The 17,806-nt window shown below is 37.9% G+C and overlaps 1 protein-coding gene across 3 annotated transcripts in view; it reads left to right on the top strand.

Moving 5' to 3' along the window:
- The window catches only part of PLEKHA2 (pleckstrin homology domain containing A2), a 129,600-nt gene that overhangs the window by 108,907 nt on the left and 2,887 nt on the right, over positions 1 to 17,806 (top strand). For all 3 annotated transcript variants that reach the window (XM_043989429.1, XM_043989427.1, XM_043989428.1), the window contains 2 exons: positions 10,517 to 10,580; positions 16,318 to 16,395. In XM_043989429.1, the coding sequence (XP_043845364.1) occupies positions 10,517 to 10,580; positions 16,318 to 16,395 (142 nt within the window). The remainder of the gene's footprint in view (positions 1 to 10,516; positions 10,581 to 16,317; positions 16,396 to 17,806) is intronic.

Here is a 17,806-nt window from a genome sequence, read left to right on the forward strand (position 1 = left end):
TCTATAAGAAGCCTTTCCCAATTCCCTGTAATACTAAGGCCTTCCCTCTAATGATTATCTTTATCCTGTATATATTTTGTTTGTTCATAGTTTGCATGTTTGTCATCTCCTCATTCTATGTAATTCTTGAGAATAAAGACTACTTTTTTTGTTTTTTATTTGTACTTCCTACTATAAGCATTGTACCTAGCCCATAGCAGGCACTTAATAAATGCTTATGGATTGACTGACTGAAGTGTAGTAACTCAAAAAGGATTCCTGTTACATCCTAATAGAGAAAAGTTGGCTTCTGTGGTGTAAAAGGACCCAGAATCCTTTGGTGGGCATTATGCTGCCAGTACAATTAATTTTAATTTTATACACATTAAACTCCCTATTGTGTGCAGAACACCAAGCTAGGTAATAGAGGAGTATGGTACCATAGAAAGGCCATTGGCTCTGGAGCCAGAGAACCTTGGTTAAAATCCCATCTTCTGACAATTACTACCTTTGGGACCTCAGGCAAATCACTTAAATCTTCCTTTGCCCTTTTTTCTTACCTGAAATTGGACTAGATGGGGCTTTGAAATTCCTCCTATTAGATTTCTTTCCTCACCCTCATTGCCTCAGAGTCCTTGATACTCCAGTAATACCAGGGCAACTCACAGGTACTCCATGTAAGTCATACAAGAAGGATGCAGATTTCTAGAGTACATGTGGAGATGGTTCCATTCTATGCTGTAGGAGATGAATTGATGTGGGGATCTACAACTTAGGCTGGAGTCCTTTCATAACCAATAGTAATTCCAAAAACTCTTGACAACTAACTTCCTAAAAGACCTGGAAGGGAGGAAGGGGAAGGAGGGAGGATATTGTGGTCACTGTGCCCAAGTTGGACTCATTATTAGTCTGCAACTGTTTGTGATATACAATATAATAGCCATACCCTGAGAAACCAGTTTAGCATATAGACTACTCTTGTACAGGAATCCTTTTGGGAGGGTCACACCTTGGAAGGCAACACTGTGTAGCCCAGGAAATGACAAAATAGCCACTAAGATGAGTAGAGTAGACTTACCAGGTGTATACTGTATAAAGCTGGTTCTGCAATAGCAGCAGAAGCTTCAGACATAAAATATGACAAGTTAGGATAATCTGTAGGTATCTCTAGTGCAAAATTCCATAGCTGGGAATGCCTTGGTCCAAGAAGTCAGTTTCAACTTTGAACCAAAAGTCTTGACTCATTCCAGAATGGTGCTAGGGGGCCCAGAGTATGGGCTATGGCTTGGTCCTGGGTCATACCTAGTTATCTTGATCCTAGGTCTGTATAATTCTGTCTTTTTAGCTATCTATCTACCTACCTACCTATCTATTCATCCATCCATCTATCCATCTGTCTGTCTGTCTATCTATCTATCTATCTATCTATCTATCTATCTATCTATCTATCTATCTATCTATCTATCGCGGGGCAGTGAGGGTTAAGTGACTTGCCCAGGGTCACACAGCTAGTAAGTATCAAGTGTCTGATGTCAAATTTGAATTCAGGTCCTCCTGAATCCAGGGCCGGTGCTTTATCCACTGAGCTACCTGGCTGCCCCTGCATAATTCTGGAGATACAAGGAATGTCAGGGGCTACTTTAAAGAACCAGGCATATGGCTCATCCCTTGGCTCCAAATCTTCCCTGGAGCAAATCCAAATATGTATCAGCTGAAATTAGCAAATTCCAAGAGTAGAATTAGAGAGATTAGGTATTGGCAAAGCAACCCTTATTGGGGTGTGAGATCCAGAGCTATTCTTAGCACAAGTCACAGTGTGAATTCCTTTCTCCTTGACCTCATGCCCCAACATTTTTATTATGGTATAACCTATTTAAAAATGATGCAGAACAAGGTGGCCTGTGTGGGCTGAGAGTCTGCAGCAGAGGGAATGAATACCCACACTAGGTTGATCACACATCTAGGGAGGTACCTGATTAAAATTAAGAACCTGTAAAGGAACGATGTTAGAGAGGGACAACATGTGGTCTGGTAGGGGGATGGAGAGAGTCAAGGTATATGGAAGGGACCAAACCATTCTATAAGCAAAGTAAATAAACACTTATTAATTACCTACTATTTGCCAAGCCCTGTGCAAAATCTCTTTAAATTTATTATCTCAACTGATCCTCACAACAACCTTGTGAGGTAGGTGGTGTTGTTATCTTCATTTTACAGTTGAGAAGACTTTGCCTGTACAATATTGGGGTTCTCATTTCTGGGTTGATAGTAAATATGTAAATCTCATTTGCTTAATATCCATTTGGGGAACTCTCACCCATAGCTTGCTCAATGAAGGACTTTAGGAATGGATAACTCTGTAGTCTTATGTTTTGCCTCATGCCTGAAACATTCTTATTTTTTCATCAATTCCCAGGAATTGTCTTTAAGATCCAGATCCAATCCAACTTTCTCTATGAAATCATCCCTAGCAACATCAGCCCCCATTGATTTCACCTTTTTCTTTGTTTTTTAATTAAATTTTTTTTTGTTTCCAGTTCCAAATTCTCTCCCTCCTTCCACTCCCATCGAGAAGGCAAAAAATATGATACTCATCATACATGGGAAGTCATACAAAACATATTTCCACATTAGCCATGTTGAAAAAAATTTTTAAATAAAGAGGGGAAATATGTTTCAGTCTATACTCTGAATTCATCAGTTCTTTCTCTGGAGGTGGATAGTATATTTCATTATAAATCCTTTGGGATTATAAGATCTCATTTTTTTCTTAATTCCTAGAACATTTAGCTTCTGAACCAAACTCTCCCATTTACATTTATTCAGTTCAACAATTCACATGAATAATGCGCACTATTTGATTACCAGCTCAGCTGGTGAGATCCTGGGCAAGTAACTTCTCTGACCTTCAGTTTCCTTATCTGTAAAATGAGAAGGTTGTACTAGATGACATCTGAAGTCCCTTTAAGCTTTAAGTCTGTGATGCTGTGATCCTATTTATTTATTGTCTCATCATTATTTCGTTAATCTTATTTTACCAATCAGCCTATAAGGGTCCTGAGAGCCAAAGTTGAGCCTTTTTAACATCAATTTAGTTCAAAAAGCGTTCCTTGACTGCCTTTTATGGGTAGGTGATGGTGCTGACCTCTGAACCAAGATGCTATAAGACACATATTCTGCCCCCAAGGAGCTCACAATGCCATGCCTCATAATCAGTACAATTCACTTATTTTTTAAATTAAATTTTATTTTTTTTTGTGAGGCAATTGGGGTTAAGTGACTTGCCCAGGGTCACACAGCTAGTGTCAAATGTCTGAGGTCGGATTTGAACTCAGGTCCTCCTGAATCCAGGGCCAGTGCTCTATCCACTGCGCCACCTAGCTGCCCCTACAATTTGCTACTTGGCAGGATATGATTTGTCTAGAACCAATGGGCGAAAATTGTGGAGAGGTAGATTTTGTCAATTCCCTACATATCAATTTTTTTTGCTACAAAGGTTTTCCTGTAGTCACTGTTTCCCTTTTAATTCTAACTGAACTAATTTTATTTTGCAAAAATATCCTCAAAGTTGTCAATATTATCATCTTCTCTATCCCTTACTTGGTCAATAACCTAATATAGGAAAAAATTTTCTAATGATTGGAACTTTTCAATAGCTAAATAAACAGTTCCATCAATAATAGTGTACAAGAAGATGTCAGACTACTTGTTGGGGATATTGTAGAGGACTGGATGTGGTTTTTTTTTCCTATTTAGTCATTTTTTGGTCTATAGATTTTCTGACATCTTTCAAGACTCTGAGATTTTATTACTGCAATGGCTTAAGGCTTAGAACTCAGAAATCACTCCTCTCTTTCTTGAATGGAAGCAGGGATTATTTCTCTTTGGTTTGCAGCCCATTTGGTGAAATAAGCTCATATCAGCACATCATCCTAATGTAATGAGCTGCAGGAAGTGAAGATGGATGAAAGAAGGAAGGAGTATTTATTGAAAGACACTCTTGCCTTCCTTTGCCTCTTCTTTGGACTTTCATCACTTTCCCATTTGACTAACACAGTTATTGAATTGTAGCACAGTCGTTAAGCACATTTTGTTATTGTCCAGTCATTTTTTGGTCACGTCTGACTCTTTGTGACCCCATTTGAGTTTTTTTGGGGCAAAGACACTGGAGTGTCTGGAGTTTCCTTCTCCAGCTCATTTATAAATGAAGAAACTGAGACAAACAGGGTGAAGTGACTTGCCAAGGGTCACACAGCTAAAAAGTGTCTGAGGACAGATTTGAACTCAGGAAGACTCATCTTCATGACTCCAGGCCTGGCACTCTATCCACTGTGCCATCTAGCTACCCCTATTACGCACATAGTAGGTGTTTAAGAAATATATGTTGACCAACTGACTTAATGAAGCTCCAAATGGATTCCTGACCTAGATATAAAAAGTCATGTCATTTAAAAAACTGGAATTTGATCATCTAAATCAAATGGATGAATATCTACAAAAAAGTAAATTACCCAGATTAAAAGAAGAAATAAAATACTTAACCCAATCTTAGAAAAAGAAATTAAACAATCCAACAGTGAACTTCCTAAGAAAAAATCCTTATGACCAGATGGATTCACAAGTGAATTCTACCAAACATTTAAAGAATGATTAATCCCAATACTATATAAATTATTTGGGAAAATAGGTAAAGAAAAAGCCCTACCAAATTCTTTCTATGACACAAATATGGTGCTGATACACAAACCAGGAAGAGCCAAAACAGAAAGAAAATTATAGACTGATTTCCCTAACCAATATTGATGCAGAGGGGCAGCTAGGTGGCGCAGTGGATAGAGCACCGGCCCTGGAGTCAGGAGTGCCTGAGTTCAAATCCGGCCTCAGACACTTAACACTAGCTGTGTGACCCTGGGCAAGTCACTTAACCCCAATTGCCTCACCAAAAAAAAAATTGATGCAGAAATGTAAAATTAAAAAAAAACTATTAAAAAGATTACAGCAGGGGGCAGCTAGGTGGCACAGTGGATAAAGCACTGGCCCTAAATTCAGGAGGACCTGAGTTCAAATCCAACCTCAGACACTTGACACTTACTAGCTGTGTGACCCTGGGCAAGTCACTTAACCCCCATCACCCTGCAAAAAATAAAAGATATAACCATTTTTTTTAAAAAGATTACAGCAATATATCACAAGGAGCATACACAATGACCAAGTGGGATTTATACCAGGAATGCAGAGGTGGTTCAATATTAGAAAAACTATCAGCATAAGTGACCATGTAAATAAAAAAACCAATAGAAATCAAATGATCTCAATGGATACAGAAAAAACCCTTTGACAAAATACAGCACCCACTCTTATTTAAAGCACTAGAGATCATAGGAATAAATGGAGCTTATCATAAAATTATAAGTAATATTTATTTTAAAAAACCATCAGGAAACATTATCTGTAATGGGGATAAGCTAGAAGCCTTCCTAATACAATCAGGTGTGGAACGAAAATGCCTATTATCACCTCTATCATTTAATATTGTACATGAAATGTTAGCTATATCAATAAGAAGAAAAAATAAAGGATTTAGAATAGGCAACGAGGAAACAAAGCTATAACTCTTTGCAGATGATATGATGTTATACTTAGAAAAGCCTAGAGAAGCAACTAAAAAATACTACTTGAAATTATTAACAAGCTTAGAAAAGTTTCACGATACAAAATATACTTACATAAATCATCAGTATTTCTATAGATTACCAACAAAGTCCAGCAGCAAGAGATAAAAGGGGAAATTCCATTTGAAGTAACTATAGACACTATAAAATACTTGGAAGTCTACCTGCCAAGACAAACCCAGGAACCATATGAACACAACTATAAAACACTTGTCACACAAATAAAATTAGATCTAGACAATTGGAAAAATATTAATTCCTCATGGGTAGGCCAAGCCAATACAATAAAAATGACAGTCCTACCTAAATTAATCTATTTATTCAGTGCCATACAAATCAAACTATCAAAAAAAATTTTATAGATCTAGAAAAAATAATAACAAAATTCATCTGGAAGAAAAAAGCTCAAGCATATCAAGGGAATCAATGAAAAATCAAAAGAAGGTGGTCTAGCTATATCAGATCTCAAACTGTATTATAAACCAGTAATTATCAAAATCTGGTACTGGCTAAGAAATACAGTAGTGGATCAGTGGAATAAAATAGGTACAAATTGCACTATAATAAATGATTATAGTAATCTAGTATAGTATAAACCTAATGATCCAAGCTTTTAGAACAAAAACTCATTATTAGACAAAAAATGCTGTGAAAACAGTATGACAGAAACTAGGTATAGACCAACATCTCATATTGCATACCAAAATAAAATCAAAATGGGTACATGATTTACAAATAAAGGGTGATACCATAAGCAAATTAAAAGATCACAGAATAGTTTTATCTGTCAGATTTATGGATGGGGAAGAATTTAGGAGAAAGAAGATATAGAGAGCATTATAAAATGTAAAATAGATAATTTTGTTATATAAAATTTTAAAGTTTTTACACAAACACAATGCAACCAAATTATAAGGAAAGCAGAAAACTGGGAAAGAGTTTTTGCAACAAATATATCTGATAAAGGTCTCATTTCTCAAATATGTGGAGATCTGTGCTCAAATTTATAAAAAATGCAAGTCATTCCCCAATTGATAAATGGTTAAAGGTTAGGAAGAAGTTGTTTTCAGACAAAGAAATCAAAGCTATATATGGTCATAAGAAAAAATGTTCTAAATCACTATTGATCAGAGAAATACAAATTAAAACAACTCTGAGTTACACCTTACACCTATCAGAGTGATTAATATGACAAAAAAGAAAAATATTGGATGATGGAGAGGATGTGGGAAAACTGGGATACTAATGCACTGTTGGTGGAGTTGTGAACTGATCCAACCATTCCGGAAAGCAATTTGGAACTATGCCCAAAGGGCTATAAAACTGTATACCCTTTAATCTAGTAATAGCACCACTAGTTTTATATCCCAAAGACATCTAAAAAAGGGGAAAGGACTTATTTGTACAAAAATATTTATAGCAGCTCTTTTTGTGGTGGCTAAGAATTGGACATCAAAGGGATGCCCATCAATTGTGGAATGGCTAAACAAGCTGTGGTATGTGATTGTAATGGAACATTATTATGTTATAAGAAATGACAAGCAGGATGATTTCAGAAAAACCAGGAAAGACTTACATGAACTGATGTATAGTGAAGTGAACAGTACCTGAATTCCATTGTTCATAGTAACAGCAATATTGTTTGATGACAAACCGTGAATGCCTTAGCTATTCTCAGCAATACAATGATCCAAGCCAATCCTAAAGAACTAATAATGAAGCATAATATCCACATCTAGAGAAAGAATTGATATTGATTGAATACAGATTGAACTATGCTATTTTTTACTTTCTTTTTTCTTATAGAAAAATGGCTAATGTGGTAATGTTTTATATAATTGCACATGTATAACCTATATCTAATTGCTTGCCACCTTGACGAGGGGGGACAGGAGGGATGGAGAGAGAATTTGGAACTCAAAACTTTAAATAAAAATGTTCTTAAAATATTAGCGGAGAAAAGGGAAATATTTTTCACAGCTATGGAAGGGGGAAAGTTCTGGACCAAAGTAGGGAAAGAGGATCAGAGAAAATCATATTAATAGCACTGGTGACATTTTTGCAAGATAAAATTAGTGCAGTTAGAATGAGAAGGTAAACAGTGATTTGGGGGAAAATCTTTGGAGCAAACTCCTTTGCTTAAAAAAGAAAAACAATAATAGCATCAACAACAAAAGTTTGATATCCAAGATAAATAGGTAACTGAAATAGACATACAAGAACTATTTTTGAGTAGATAAATGGTCAAGTAATATGAACATGCAGTTAAAAACCATATTAAATATACTGCACATCACTAACAATAAGAGAAATGCAAATTTTAAAACTCTGAGCTTCCACCTCTCACTGGTCATGATGACTAAAAAGGAAGATGGCCATTGTAGGAGGGGCTGTGCAAAGATAGGCAAGGTTGATTCAATTGGTTAAAAGTAATTTGGAGGGGCAGCTAGGTGGCGCAGTGGATAAAGCACTGGAGAACCTGAGTTCAAAAGTGGCCTCAGACACTTGACACTTACTAGCTGTGTGACCCTGGGCAAGTCATTTAACCCTCATTGCCCTGCCAAAAAAAAAAAAAAAAGTAATTTCGAACTACACCTCAAAAATCACTAATTGTGCCTGCCCTTTGACCTGTTAATATCATTAGTAGTCATACACTCCAAGATGATCGAAGGGGAATGATGAATATGTACAAAAATATAGGAGGACTTTTTGTTGTATTATAGAATTAGAAACTAAGGGAATGCCCATCCATGGGGGAATGGCTGAACAAGTTATGGTATATTAATATAATAGTATACTATCACACTGTAAGAAAGGAAGATTCAGAGGAACCTGGTGAGATTTGTGTGAACTAATAAAGAATGAAATGGGGGGCAGCTAGATGGCGCAGTGGTTAAAGCACCGGCCCTGGATTCAGGAGTACCTGAGTTCAAATCCGGCCTCAGACACTTAACACTTACTAGCTGTGTGACCCTGGGCAAGTCACTTAACCCCAATTGCCCCGCAAAAAAAAAAAAAAAAAAAAAGAATGAAATGAGAAGAACAAGGAGAACAATTTATAAAATGACTATAATATTTAAAATGAAAAGAAGTCTGAATGTTTGATCCATGCAATGACCAATTGCAAGTAGCCAAATGTTGAGAGAGCTGGAGTCCTATCTTTTGGTGGAGAACTGTAGGCATAGAATATTCCATAAATTTTCAGACATGACTAATCCATAGTTTTTATTGGAGGTTTTTTGGCTTGTTTTTGCTTCACCATACTTGGGGATGGGAGACATGTTGAGGAATGGAGGGGGTGTTAATGAGATTTGCAAAAATAAAACAAAGAGGGGCAGCTAGGTGGTGCAGTGGATAGAGCACCAGCCCTGGATTCAGGAGGACCTGAGTTCAAATCCGGCCTCAGACAGTTAACACTTATTAGCTGTGTGACTCTGGGCAAGTCACTTAACCCCAATTGCCTCTCTCACACACACACACACACACACACACATAAAAAAAAACAAAGCAAGGAACATCTATGAAACAGTTAAAAAAACATACTGAAGAAAGCAAAAGGAAATTCAAAAGGGGATACAGAGAAATAGAGCCACGTTGGAACTACTATGCTGTGAAATGCACAAAAAACCCCAAGACAAAACCAAACAGTAAAGTTTCTTAGTCAAATATTTTGTTGTAGTTCAAACATTTCAGTTGTGTCTAACTCTTTGTGACTCCATTTGGGGTTTTCTTTCTTCTTTTTTTTTTAGTGAGGCAATTGGGGTTAAGTGACTTGCCCAGGGTCACACAGCTAGTAAGTATAAGTGTCTGAGGCCGGATTTGAACTCAGGTACTCCTGACTCCAGGGCTGGTGCTCTATCCAGTGCGCCACCTAGCTGCCCCCCAATTTTTTTTCCTTCTTCTTTTTTTTGGGGGGGGGCAGGGCAATGAGTGTTAAGTGACTTGCCCAGGGCCACACAGCTAGTAAGTGTCAAGTGTCTGAGGTCGGATTTGAACTCAGGTCCTCCTGAATCCAGACCCAGTACTTTATCCACTGCCCCACCTAGCTCCCCTTCCCCCCCAATTTGGGGTTTTCTTGGCAAAGATACTGGAGTGGTTTTACCATTTCATTCTCTAGTTCATTTTACCCATGAGGAAACCGTGTCAAACAAGGGTTAAGTGACTTGCCCAGGGTTACACAGCTAGTAAGTGTCTGAGACCAGATTTGGACTCAGGAAAGGTCTTCCTGAGTCTAGGCCTGACCCTCTATACACTATGCCACTAAGCCCAACCCTCTATCCACTATCAAATATATTGTCTTCTTTAATGTTCTTTGCAAAAGGAAATATTCATGTTTGTTGATGTTTGTTAAATTCATACTTTTTTTAAAAAAAGAAAACATGAAGAAAAATAAGAAAGGTTGTGGGTCCAGGATGGTCTCAGGATGATAAAGCTTGAGAGTCAGTTCTTAAGAGCAAGAACTCTTAATCTGGGGTCCACCGATCCATTTTAGGGGAACCTGGGTAGAAAAAAATTTATATCTTTATCTTCATTAACTTGTCACTGAAATTTAGCATTTCCTTCATTTCTGAATGTAGACAATAATTATGTACGGGTCTTGAGATTTCACCTGACTAACTAAAGAGTTCATGAACAAGAAAGGTTAAGAACCCCTATTACTTAAAGAGTATCTTGATTGGTAATATCTCTTGGTGTTTTAAATTTTTGTCTCAAATATTTTTCTAATAGTCCCTCTTTTCAAGAAGTGGATGGTAGGAGATAATGGGCAGCAGGGTCATAAATATCCAGGAGAAGCTAAGTCTTCTGTAGTTATTCTAGCATATTTTTTTTTGCTAACTTCTTTTTATCTCTTTTTCTATGTCTAGAGATCTCTTAATGAGAGACAACTTGTTTGAAATAATAACAAGCTCCCGGACCTTTTATATTCAGGTAAGATGCCCTATAGTAGGTTTTTTTTATGTCCTTAGCTGTAAGTGGACAGTTAATGAACCTCATTCTTTTTTCTGCTTTCTCTCTTTGTGTTCTAAGGGTCTAAACAGTAAATTTAGCACCTGACAGTAATTCTAAGTCCTATTATCTCCTAACAGGATGTTTGCCCCAAACTTCCCAACCATACGAAAATAAAACAGGCTGAGCCACTGTACTGTGGAATGTGAGTTTGTATTCAGCTGATGTCAGCCGCTCGACTCTAGCTAAGCAGAGAAAAGGAGAACTAGCCAGTGATTTCACTTCTCCTATCTGGTTTATTTTTAACCATCGCTTTGTATGTGGACGTTACTTCTGTATAGAAGGGCAGAAGCTCAGAGTGCCCTGTTTCAGGGCCAGGTGCAAAGCCCAGCTGCACAGAGAAAGCCATTGTCTGGGCACTTGCTGTTCAGCCAGAGGTTCCCCCTTCTCCAGCCACAGTGTTGGCTTCCTCCCATCTCCTGCTGCAGTCACAGGAGCTGCAAATTCCTGCCTGGCACTGGCCTTTGGAAAAATAGCTTTCTATCCAGGGCCTGTGCTTTCAGCCTTAAGCCTTCAACTGTTATTAGCCCACTGATCTCTGTCATGTGAGATAATGTGGCATAATGGACATAGCCCTGGACTGAAACTCAGAAGATATGAGTTCAAATCATCTCTTTGTAAAATGTTATAACTGTGTGACTTGGAGCAAGTCACTTCATCCTTCTGAGCCATGATTTCCATCTGTAAAATGGATATATTAATACTTGAGGAACCTTCCTCATGAGGTTGTTGAAACTCAAATGAGATAAAGTATATAAACTGTTTTTATTAATCTTAAAGCTCTTTATCAATGCCAACAATTATTTTTTTTAACATTTCCCAGAATGACAGGGATTACTGTGTATCTTTCACAATTGGGGCCATTTTCCAATGCAGGACCTCTATGTGTGAATTTGGTTGTGTATTTCTGGACTTGAGAGCAAACTTTTCAAAGCCTTCTTTCCCCCAAAGCCTGGCTTCCATTCCATCTCTCCAAATACTCTCATAGGACAAGCTAGGGACCCACTCTACTTTCATTGCCACCCAAACATTTCCAGGGTTGCTTTCATAGTAGCTACAATCATTTTTCTTCTCTGCCTGAACAAAACAGGCAGGTCAGGGACCTCATAGCTTTTGTTAGTGAGTTGAACTAATTTATATATTTTCTTTTCTGTATTTATTGACTATTTTCTCCTAGAGAAAGACAAGAGACTTTTTCATTTCAAGGAAGAAAAAAGCATAGGGGATCGTGAAGGTTGATGTAAAGAAATCAAATACTTTAGGAAATGCTTGTTATTTAGGGCAAGAGGTGTGATAACTACCTGTTCATTTCAATTCAAAAAACATTTATTTCACTTTAATTTTTTTTTTTGGTGGGGCAATGAGGGTTAAGTGACTTGCCCAGGGTCACACAGCTAGTAATCATTTTAATTTTTGAAAAAACTTTTGTAAGCTAAATATTTGTTAAAATAATTATTTTTTAAAATTATTTTATATTTTATTTTCTCAAAATTATTTTTTAAAAGAATTATTTGTTTCCTTGTGTCCTCTTCAGACTCTTTGCTAGATATACAACTCTGGGCAAGTCACTTAACTTCTCTGCCTCAGTTTCCTCATTGGTAAAATGGGGATGAGCACCTACCTCACAGGGCCATCATGAGGATCAAATGACATATGTAAGATGCTTTTCAAACATTAAAGCTTAAAGTAACCTTTTTTGTTTTTGTTTTTGTTTTTGGCGAGGCAATGGGAGTTAAGTGACTTGCTCAGGGTCACACAGTTAGTAAGTGTCAAGTGTCTGAGGCCAGATTTGAACTCAGGTCCTCCTGAATCCAGGGCTGGTGCTTTATCCACTGTACCACCTAGCTGCCCCCAAAGCTTAAAGTAATCTACAAAATAGGGACAAACATCTTATATACAGCCCTTGGTTCTACAGAGTAGAGCCAAGTAAATTAACAGAAAAAACCAAAACAACTGCAATGTTTTTTTGCTGTGGTCTCTTTTTAAATTCAACTGAGGCTGGGCAGCCTTTGGCATTGTTTTCTTTTTTTTTTTTTAATGCATGATTGTGGTTCTGATTCTGCTTTTATTGCTTTGGATTACTTGATACAGGTTTTATCCTATTTCTCTATTCATATTGATCATCTTTTATAGCACATTCTATAAAGTGATCAATCCATAACATATATATTTGGTCATTTTCCAGCCACAGTCTTATTTGAGACTTTATGGAATGCTGTAGAGGAAGACACATATCTTATGCTTGTTCATTCTGCCATTAGGATCTCTGGGCTTTGGCAACCTCCTCACCCTGTATTCCCACAAGACTTTCAATATCAAGAGTTTACTTGCAAATTTTTGGGGTTCTTACTGTAGGAGATCATCATAACCTTATATATATAACACTGGAGTCAGAAAGACTGGCTTCAACTCTCACTTCTGACGCTTGCCAGCAAGTCACAAATTCTCTGAGTTTCTTTATGATGTTAACAATGAATAATAATGACAACAATATGCCTGTAGTATACCTACTTTGCAGGGTCATTGTGAGTTACAATATATGGAATAAATTATAGTCATATATTATAGAAGTCATGACATATGGAATATGCTTTGTAAATATTGAAGCATCACATATACAATATATATTATATGTAATAGTAGTGGTACTGCAACTATCAGGCACTGATTATTTTAATATTGAGTATTTAGATAGCTAAACATAGAGTGTTTAGATATTTCATGGTCCTGCCCTCATGAACTTTACAGTCTATTTGAAGGATAAGAAAAGTTCACAAATAAACATAATGTAAGGCTTTCTTCTTAATCTTGTTATTTTTTATCAGTGACCTAGATGGTAGTAAAGATGGTGCACTTATCAAATTATCCCTCAGGGAGCTCAAAGAGATCACTAACATGTTGGGTGGCGAATTCAGAATCCAAAAAGATTTTAATAGGCTGAAATAAGGGGCTTGATCTACTATGTTGAGATTTAATGAGGACAGATGTTACAGCCTGATATTTGATTCTAAAAATCAACTGTACAAATATGGGATGAGAGAACTGTGACTAGACAGTAGTTAACTGTGAGAAAAGATCTTGGTGTTTTCGTGGGCTGTGAGAACCAACAGCGTAAGCCTCAAAAGCTAATGCAATCTTAAACTACGTAACATAAGAGGCCTAATGTCCCTAATGGGGGAGGTGAACATCCCACTGTCAGCCATCACTAGACTTAGTGAGACCTCATCTCAGTTATTGTGTTTGCTTCTTTTTTTTTTTTTTCGGGGCAATGGGGGTTAAGTGACTTGCCCACGGTCACACAGTTAGTAAGTGTCAAGTGTCTGAGGCCGGATTTGAACTCAGGTACTCCTGAATCCAGGGCTGGTGCTTTATCCACTGCGCCATCTAGCTGCCCCCTAATGTGTTTGCTTCTTCATGTCCTCTTCAGACTCTTTTGCTAGCTGTACAACTCTGGGCAAATTATTCAACCTCTCTCTGACTCAGTTTCCTCATTGGTAAAATGGAGATGAGCACCTACCTCATAGGGCCATTGTAAGGATCAAATGAAATATGTAATATACTTTTCAATCCTTAAAGATTATATAATTATGTATAATTTCTGTTTTATTTTACCTTTTCATTTTATATAGTTTTAACTCCAGATAGTACAAATTAGAATATATGCAACTACTTTATGGGAGTTATTATTTGCACTAATTGGGGACCTAGCTATGCTGCCCCAAAAATAAAGGATATAATGAACGCATTCATGTTGAGATGTTAGGGATTTAATATATTCTATAAATTGGCTTTTCAAAATGGGGATAACACAGAAAGGGCAACATTTAACCCAAATGAATATATCTCTAAAGGTGGAATTCTAGGCACCATAGAGCTTGAGGGGGGTGGGGCGGGGAGGAGGAGAACTAGGTCTTTTCGATGCTCTGATAATCATCTCTCACTCTGCTATTCCCTAAGTCAAATCATCATGTTGGCCAATTGTACTTGTTTAGGAGTTCTCTGGAGATATGCTACCACTCCCTTTTTTTTTCTTCTTAGTGCAGGGATGAATTTGGTTTGTGGATGGAAATTACCCTAGTTGGCAAAGGACTACAAAACAATCAGGAGATGTGAATGCAGGACAACTTGGTGCTAGGTTAAGTGAAAGAAGTATTTAATGTTGGGGCAGCTAGGTGGCGCAGTGGATAGAGCACCAGCCCTGGATTCAGGAGGACCTGGGTTTAAATCTGGCCTCAGACACTTGACACTTACTAGCTGTGTGACCCTGGGCAAGTCACTTAACCCTCATTGCTTTTAAAAAACAAAAAAAGGATAAAAGAAGTATTTAATGCTATAGTGAGAAAAGTCACTGAAGAAGGAATCAGGAGGCCTGTCTTTTGTCCTAGTCTTGCCCCTTACTAGCTTTGTGATTTTGGTGAATCAGTCAACCTCTCTAGGCCTCTATTTGCTCATCTCTTTACCTTTTTTTTTTTTTTTTTTGCTTTTTAATTTTTTTTTTGTTTGGTGAGGCAATGAGGGTTAAGTGACTTGCCCAGGGTCACACAGCTAGTGAGTGTCAAATGTCTGAGGTCAGATTTGAACTCAGATCCTCTTGAATCCAGGGCCAGTGCTTTATCCACTGCGCCACTTAGCTGCTCCCTGCTCATCTCTTTAAAAAAAAAAAAGGTCTGGATCTAGTGAAGTCTATAGTTTCTTCCAACACAGTTGAAAAAGAACTATTTCTGGAGTCAGTGGACCCTGGATTCAAATCCTGATTCAGATATTTACCCTCTCTGTGACCTTGGGCAAGTTATTTGACTTCTCTGGGCCCAAGTTTCCTCATCTAAAGAATAAAAGTTTTGGACTAGATGGCTCCTGAGGTCCCTTTCAAATCTAAACCTACAAAGGCATGGAAATGAGGCCTCAAGGAAGTTTTCCCATTACCTTTGGACAATGATTGTGACTTGATCTGATGACATTCTAGTAGAGGGAGCTTGTCATAGAAAACTCACCCAGGATTCAGAGGTAGAAAGGACCTTAGAGATAAACTAGCACAATCCCTTTATTTGACAAAGAAACTTGAGGCTCAGATTTGCTCGTGGTCATTCAGGTAGTAAAAGATGGTATGGCAATCAGGGTGGGGAGATAGCTTGCTTCCTCCCTCCCTTCACTGAGCTGCCAGCTGCCCCCTTGTGGGGTTGGCAGGTATCATTTGTTTCCATTTTGTAAAATGACATTTTATAGTATTATTTAACCCAGCTACAGATAGAGAAGTGATGAATTCAACAGACTGAGACATATCCTTTTCTTGTACATGGCTAATAAGGGACTTTTTTTGGCTCAAATATACAGCTTGTTATAGGGAATTTGTCTTGCTTTCTCAGGTGAAGGAAGAAATGTAAGGCAGAGCAAACAGACTTTTGTTTATTATAAAAAATTTAATTACAAAGAAATATAGTTATCAAAAATATTTTCACATTCATGGGTGCCAAGATAAGAACCCGCTGAGTTAGGTGATTTCTAAGGTCCCCTCCAGGTATGAATCTTGTCATCCAAAGATCCCTTCCCAGCTCTAAGCATCTATGATTCTGTGAACTTCCAAGGTCAAATAAGAGACTTAAAAACGGGCAGAAACTGTGTTCCTAAGCTCTTCCATCTAACACATATAAATGTTTTTCAGGCTGACAGCCCAGAAGACATGCACAGCTGGATCAAGGAGATTGGTGCAGCTGTTCAGGCTCTCAAGTGCCACCCTAAAGTAAGTCACATCCTTTCTGTTACACAGTTAATACCAATTAAAGATAATGCTTACTGAGTGGGCATGTTTTATTGGATGATTGGGACAGGCAGGCAGCCTGTGCCCAGGATGCAGCTGCGGCATTCAAATGTCTTCTTTTTTATTTGTTTCATTATTGGTCTGGATGCAAGTTTTTTGGTTTGGGGGGGTTTTGATGGAGAAGGTTGGAGTAGTTATGGAGAGCTCTGGGGGAAAGGGAAAACATAATGTTTATGCTGTATTCTGCAGCAAACCTGCTTGCCACTGAGATCAAAAGACAGTTTTGGATTCAAACTTCAGATGCCACTGAATTAGTCTGTGTTTATGTTGGGAGGATGCCTGGAATTATAAAAGAGAGATACAGAGGGGAAGTAGTTTTCCTGGGGATTGGAATAAACTGAACAAAGAATATGTGGTACAGTGGGGAAAGCACTGAATTTGGAGTATGGGGAATCCTGGCTCCAATACCTCTCATTTAATTTTTCCCAGCCTCGGTTTCTTCATCTGCAAAATGAGGGGAGGGGACTGGTTGCTCTGCAGTGTTCCATCCAATGATAATTCCTGTGATATGGGCCTGGAATTTAGGGCCCTTGGTAATCTGGTTGTAACCTTTTTCCAACTTGATTTTCACATAGTATATGGTCCAGGCAGCCTGGAGTACTAGCTGCTTCACAATCAGGGCCTGCCCTCTCCACCTCTGCATTAGTAGAGCTATCACCCACAAACCGTATGCTCTCCTTCAGGAGTGTACTGGTAAATGTTCTCAACAAGGGTTCTCAAAAACAACACATTTTAAAAGTTGAATCTGCATTGTTAACAACTTTCTTAAGTCTAGACAATCAACAAAACAATAAATCAAGCCCCAGTAGATAGTAATCGCCAATTCCCCAAAGTGTAAATGCTCACACTTAGCAACATTTAGCAGTTGACTTTCCTGAGGTAGTAGGAGCTGGATCTACCACATTCTTGCTCTCTCTCCTCATCTTTGTCACTTGGAATCCTCTTTTTCAGGTCATTGAAGTATCTTCTCTCCCCCCCCCCCCGCCCCGCCCCCAAAAAAAGGAAAAAAAAAAGAGAACAGAAAGAAGGCTAGACAAGGCCAGCTTTGAAAGCTATGTCAATCTTATTATACAGTGCCCCAAAAGTTTTAGTGCAGCTTAAGTGTTAATAAGCTTATTTAATAATAATATGCTTTAATAAGCTTAAACTGTCCACGAGACCCACAATTTCCTGTTTAGCCCTCCTCTCTTCCTGTTCAACTCTGTGTACAATTCTCTTTTTCTGATCTACTATGTGCCTTCAAATGCTCATTCTGTTTAGCATTTGTTAAATCGAATGCAAAAATAAAGAAAAAACAAAAATATTTTTTTTTCCTTCAAGCCCCACTTTAGGT

The sequence above is a fragment of the Dromiciops gliroides genome, chromosome 2 (assembly GCF_019393635.1).
Source record: "Dromiciops gliroides isolate mDroGli1 chromosome 2, mDroGli1.pri, whole genome shotgun sequence".
Lineage (NCBI taxonomy): Eukaryota > Metazoa > Chordata > Mammalia > Microbiotheria > Microbiotheriidae > Dromiciops > Dromiciops gliroides.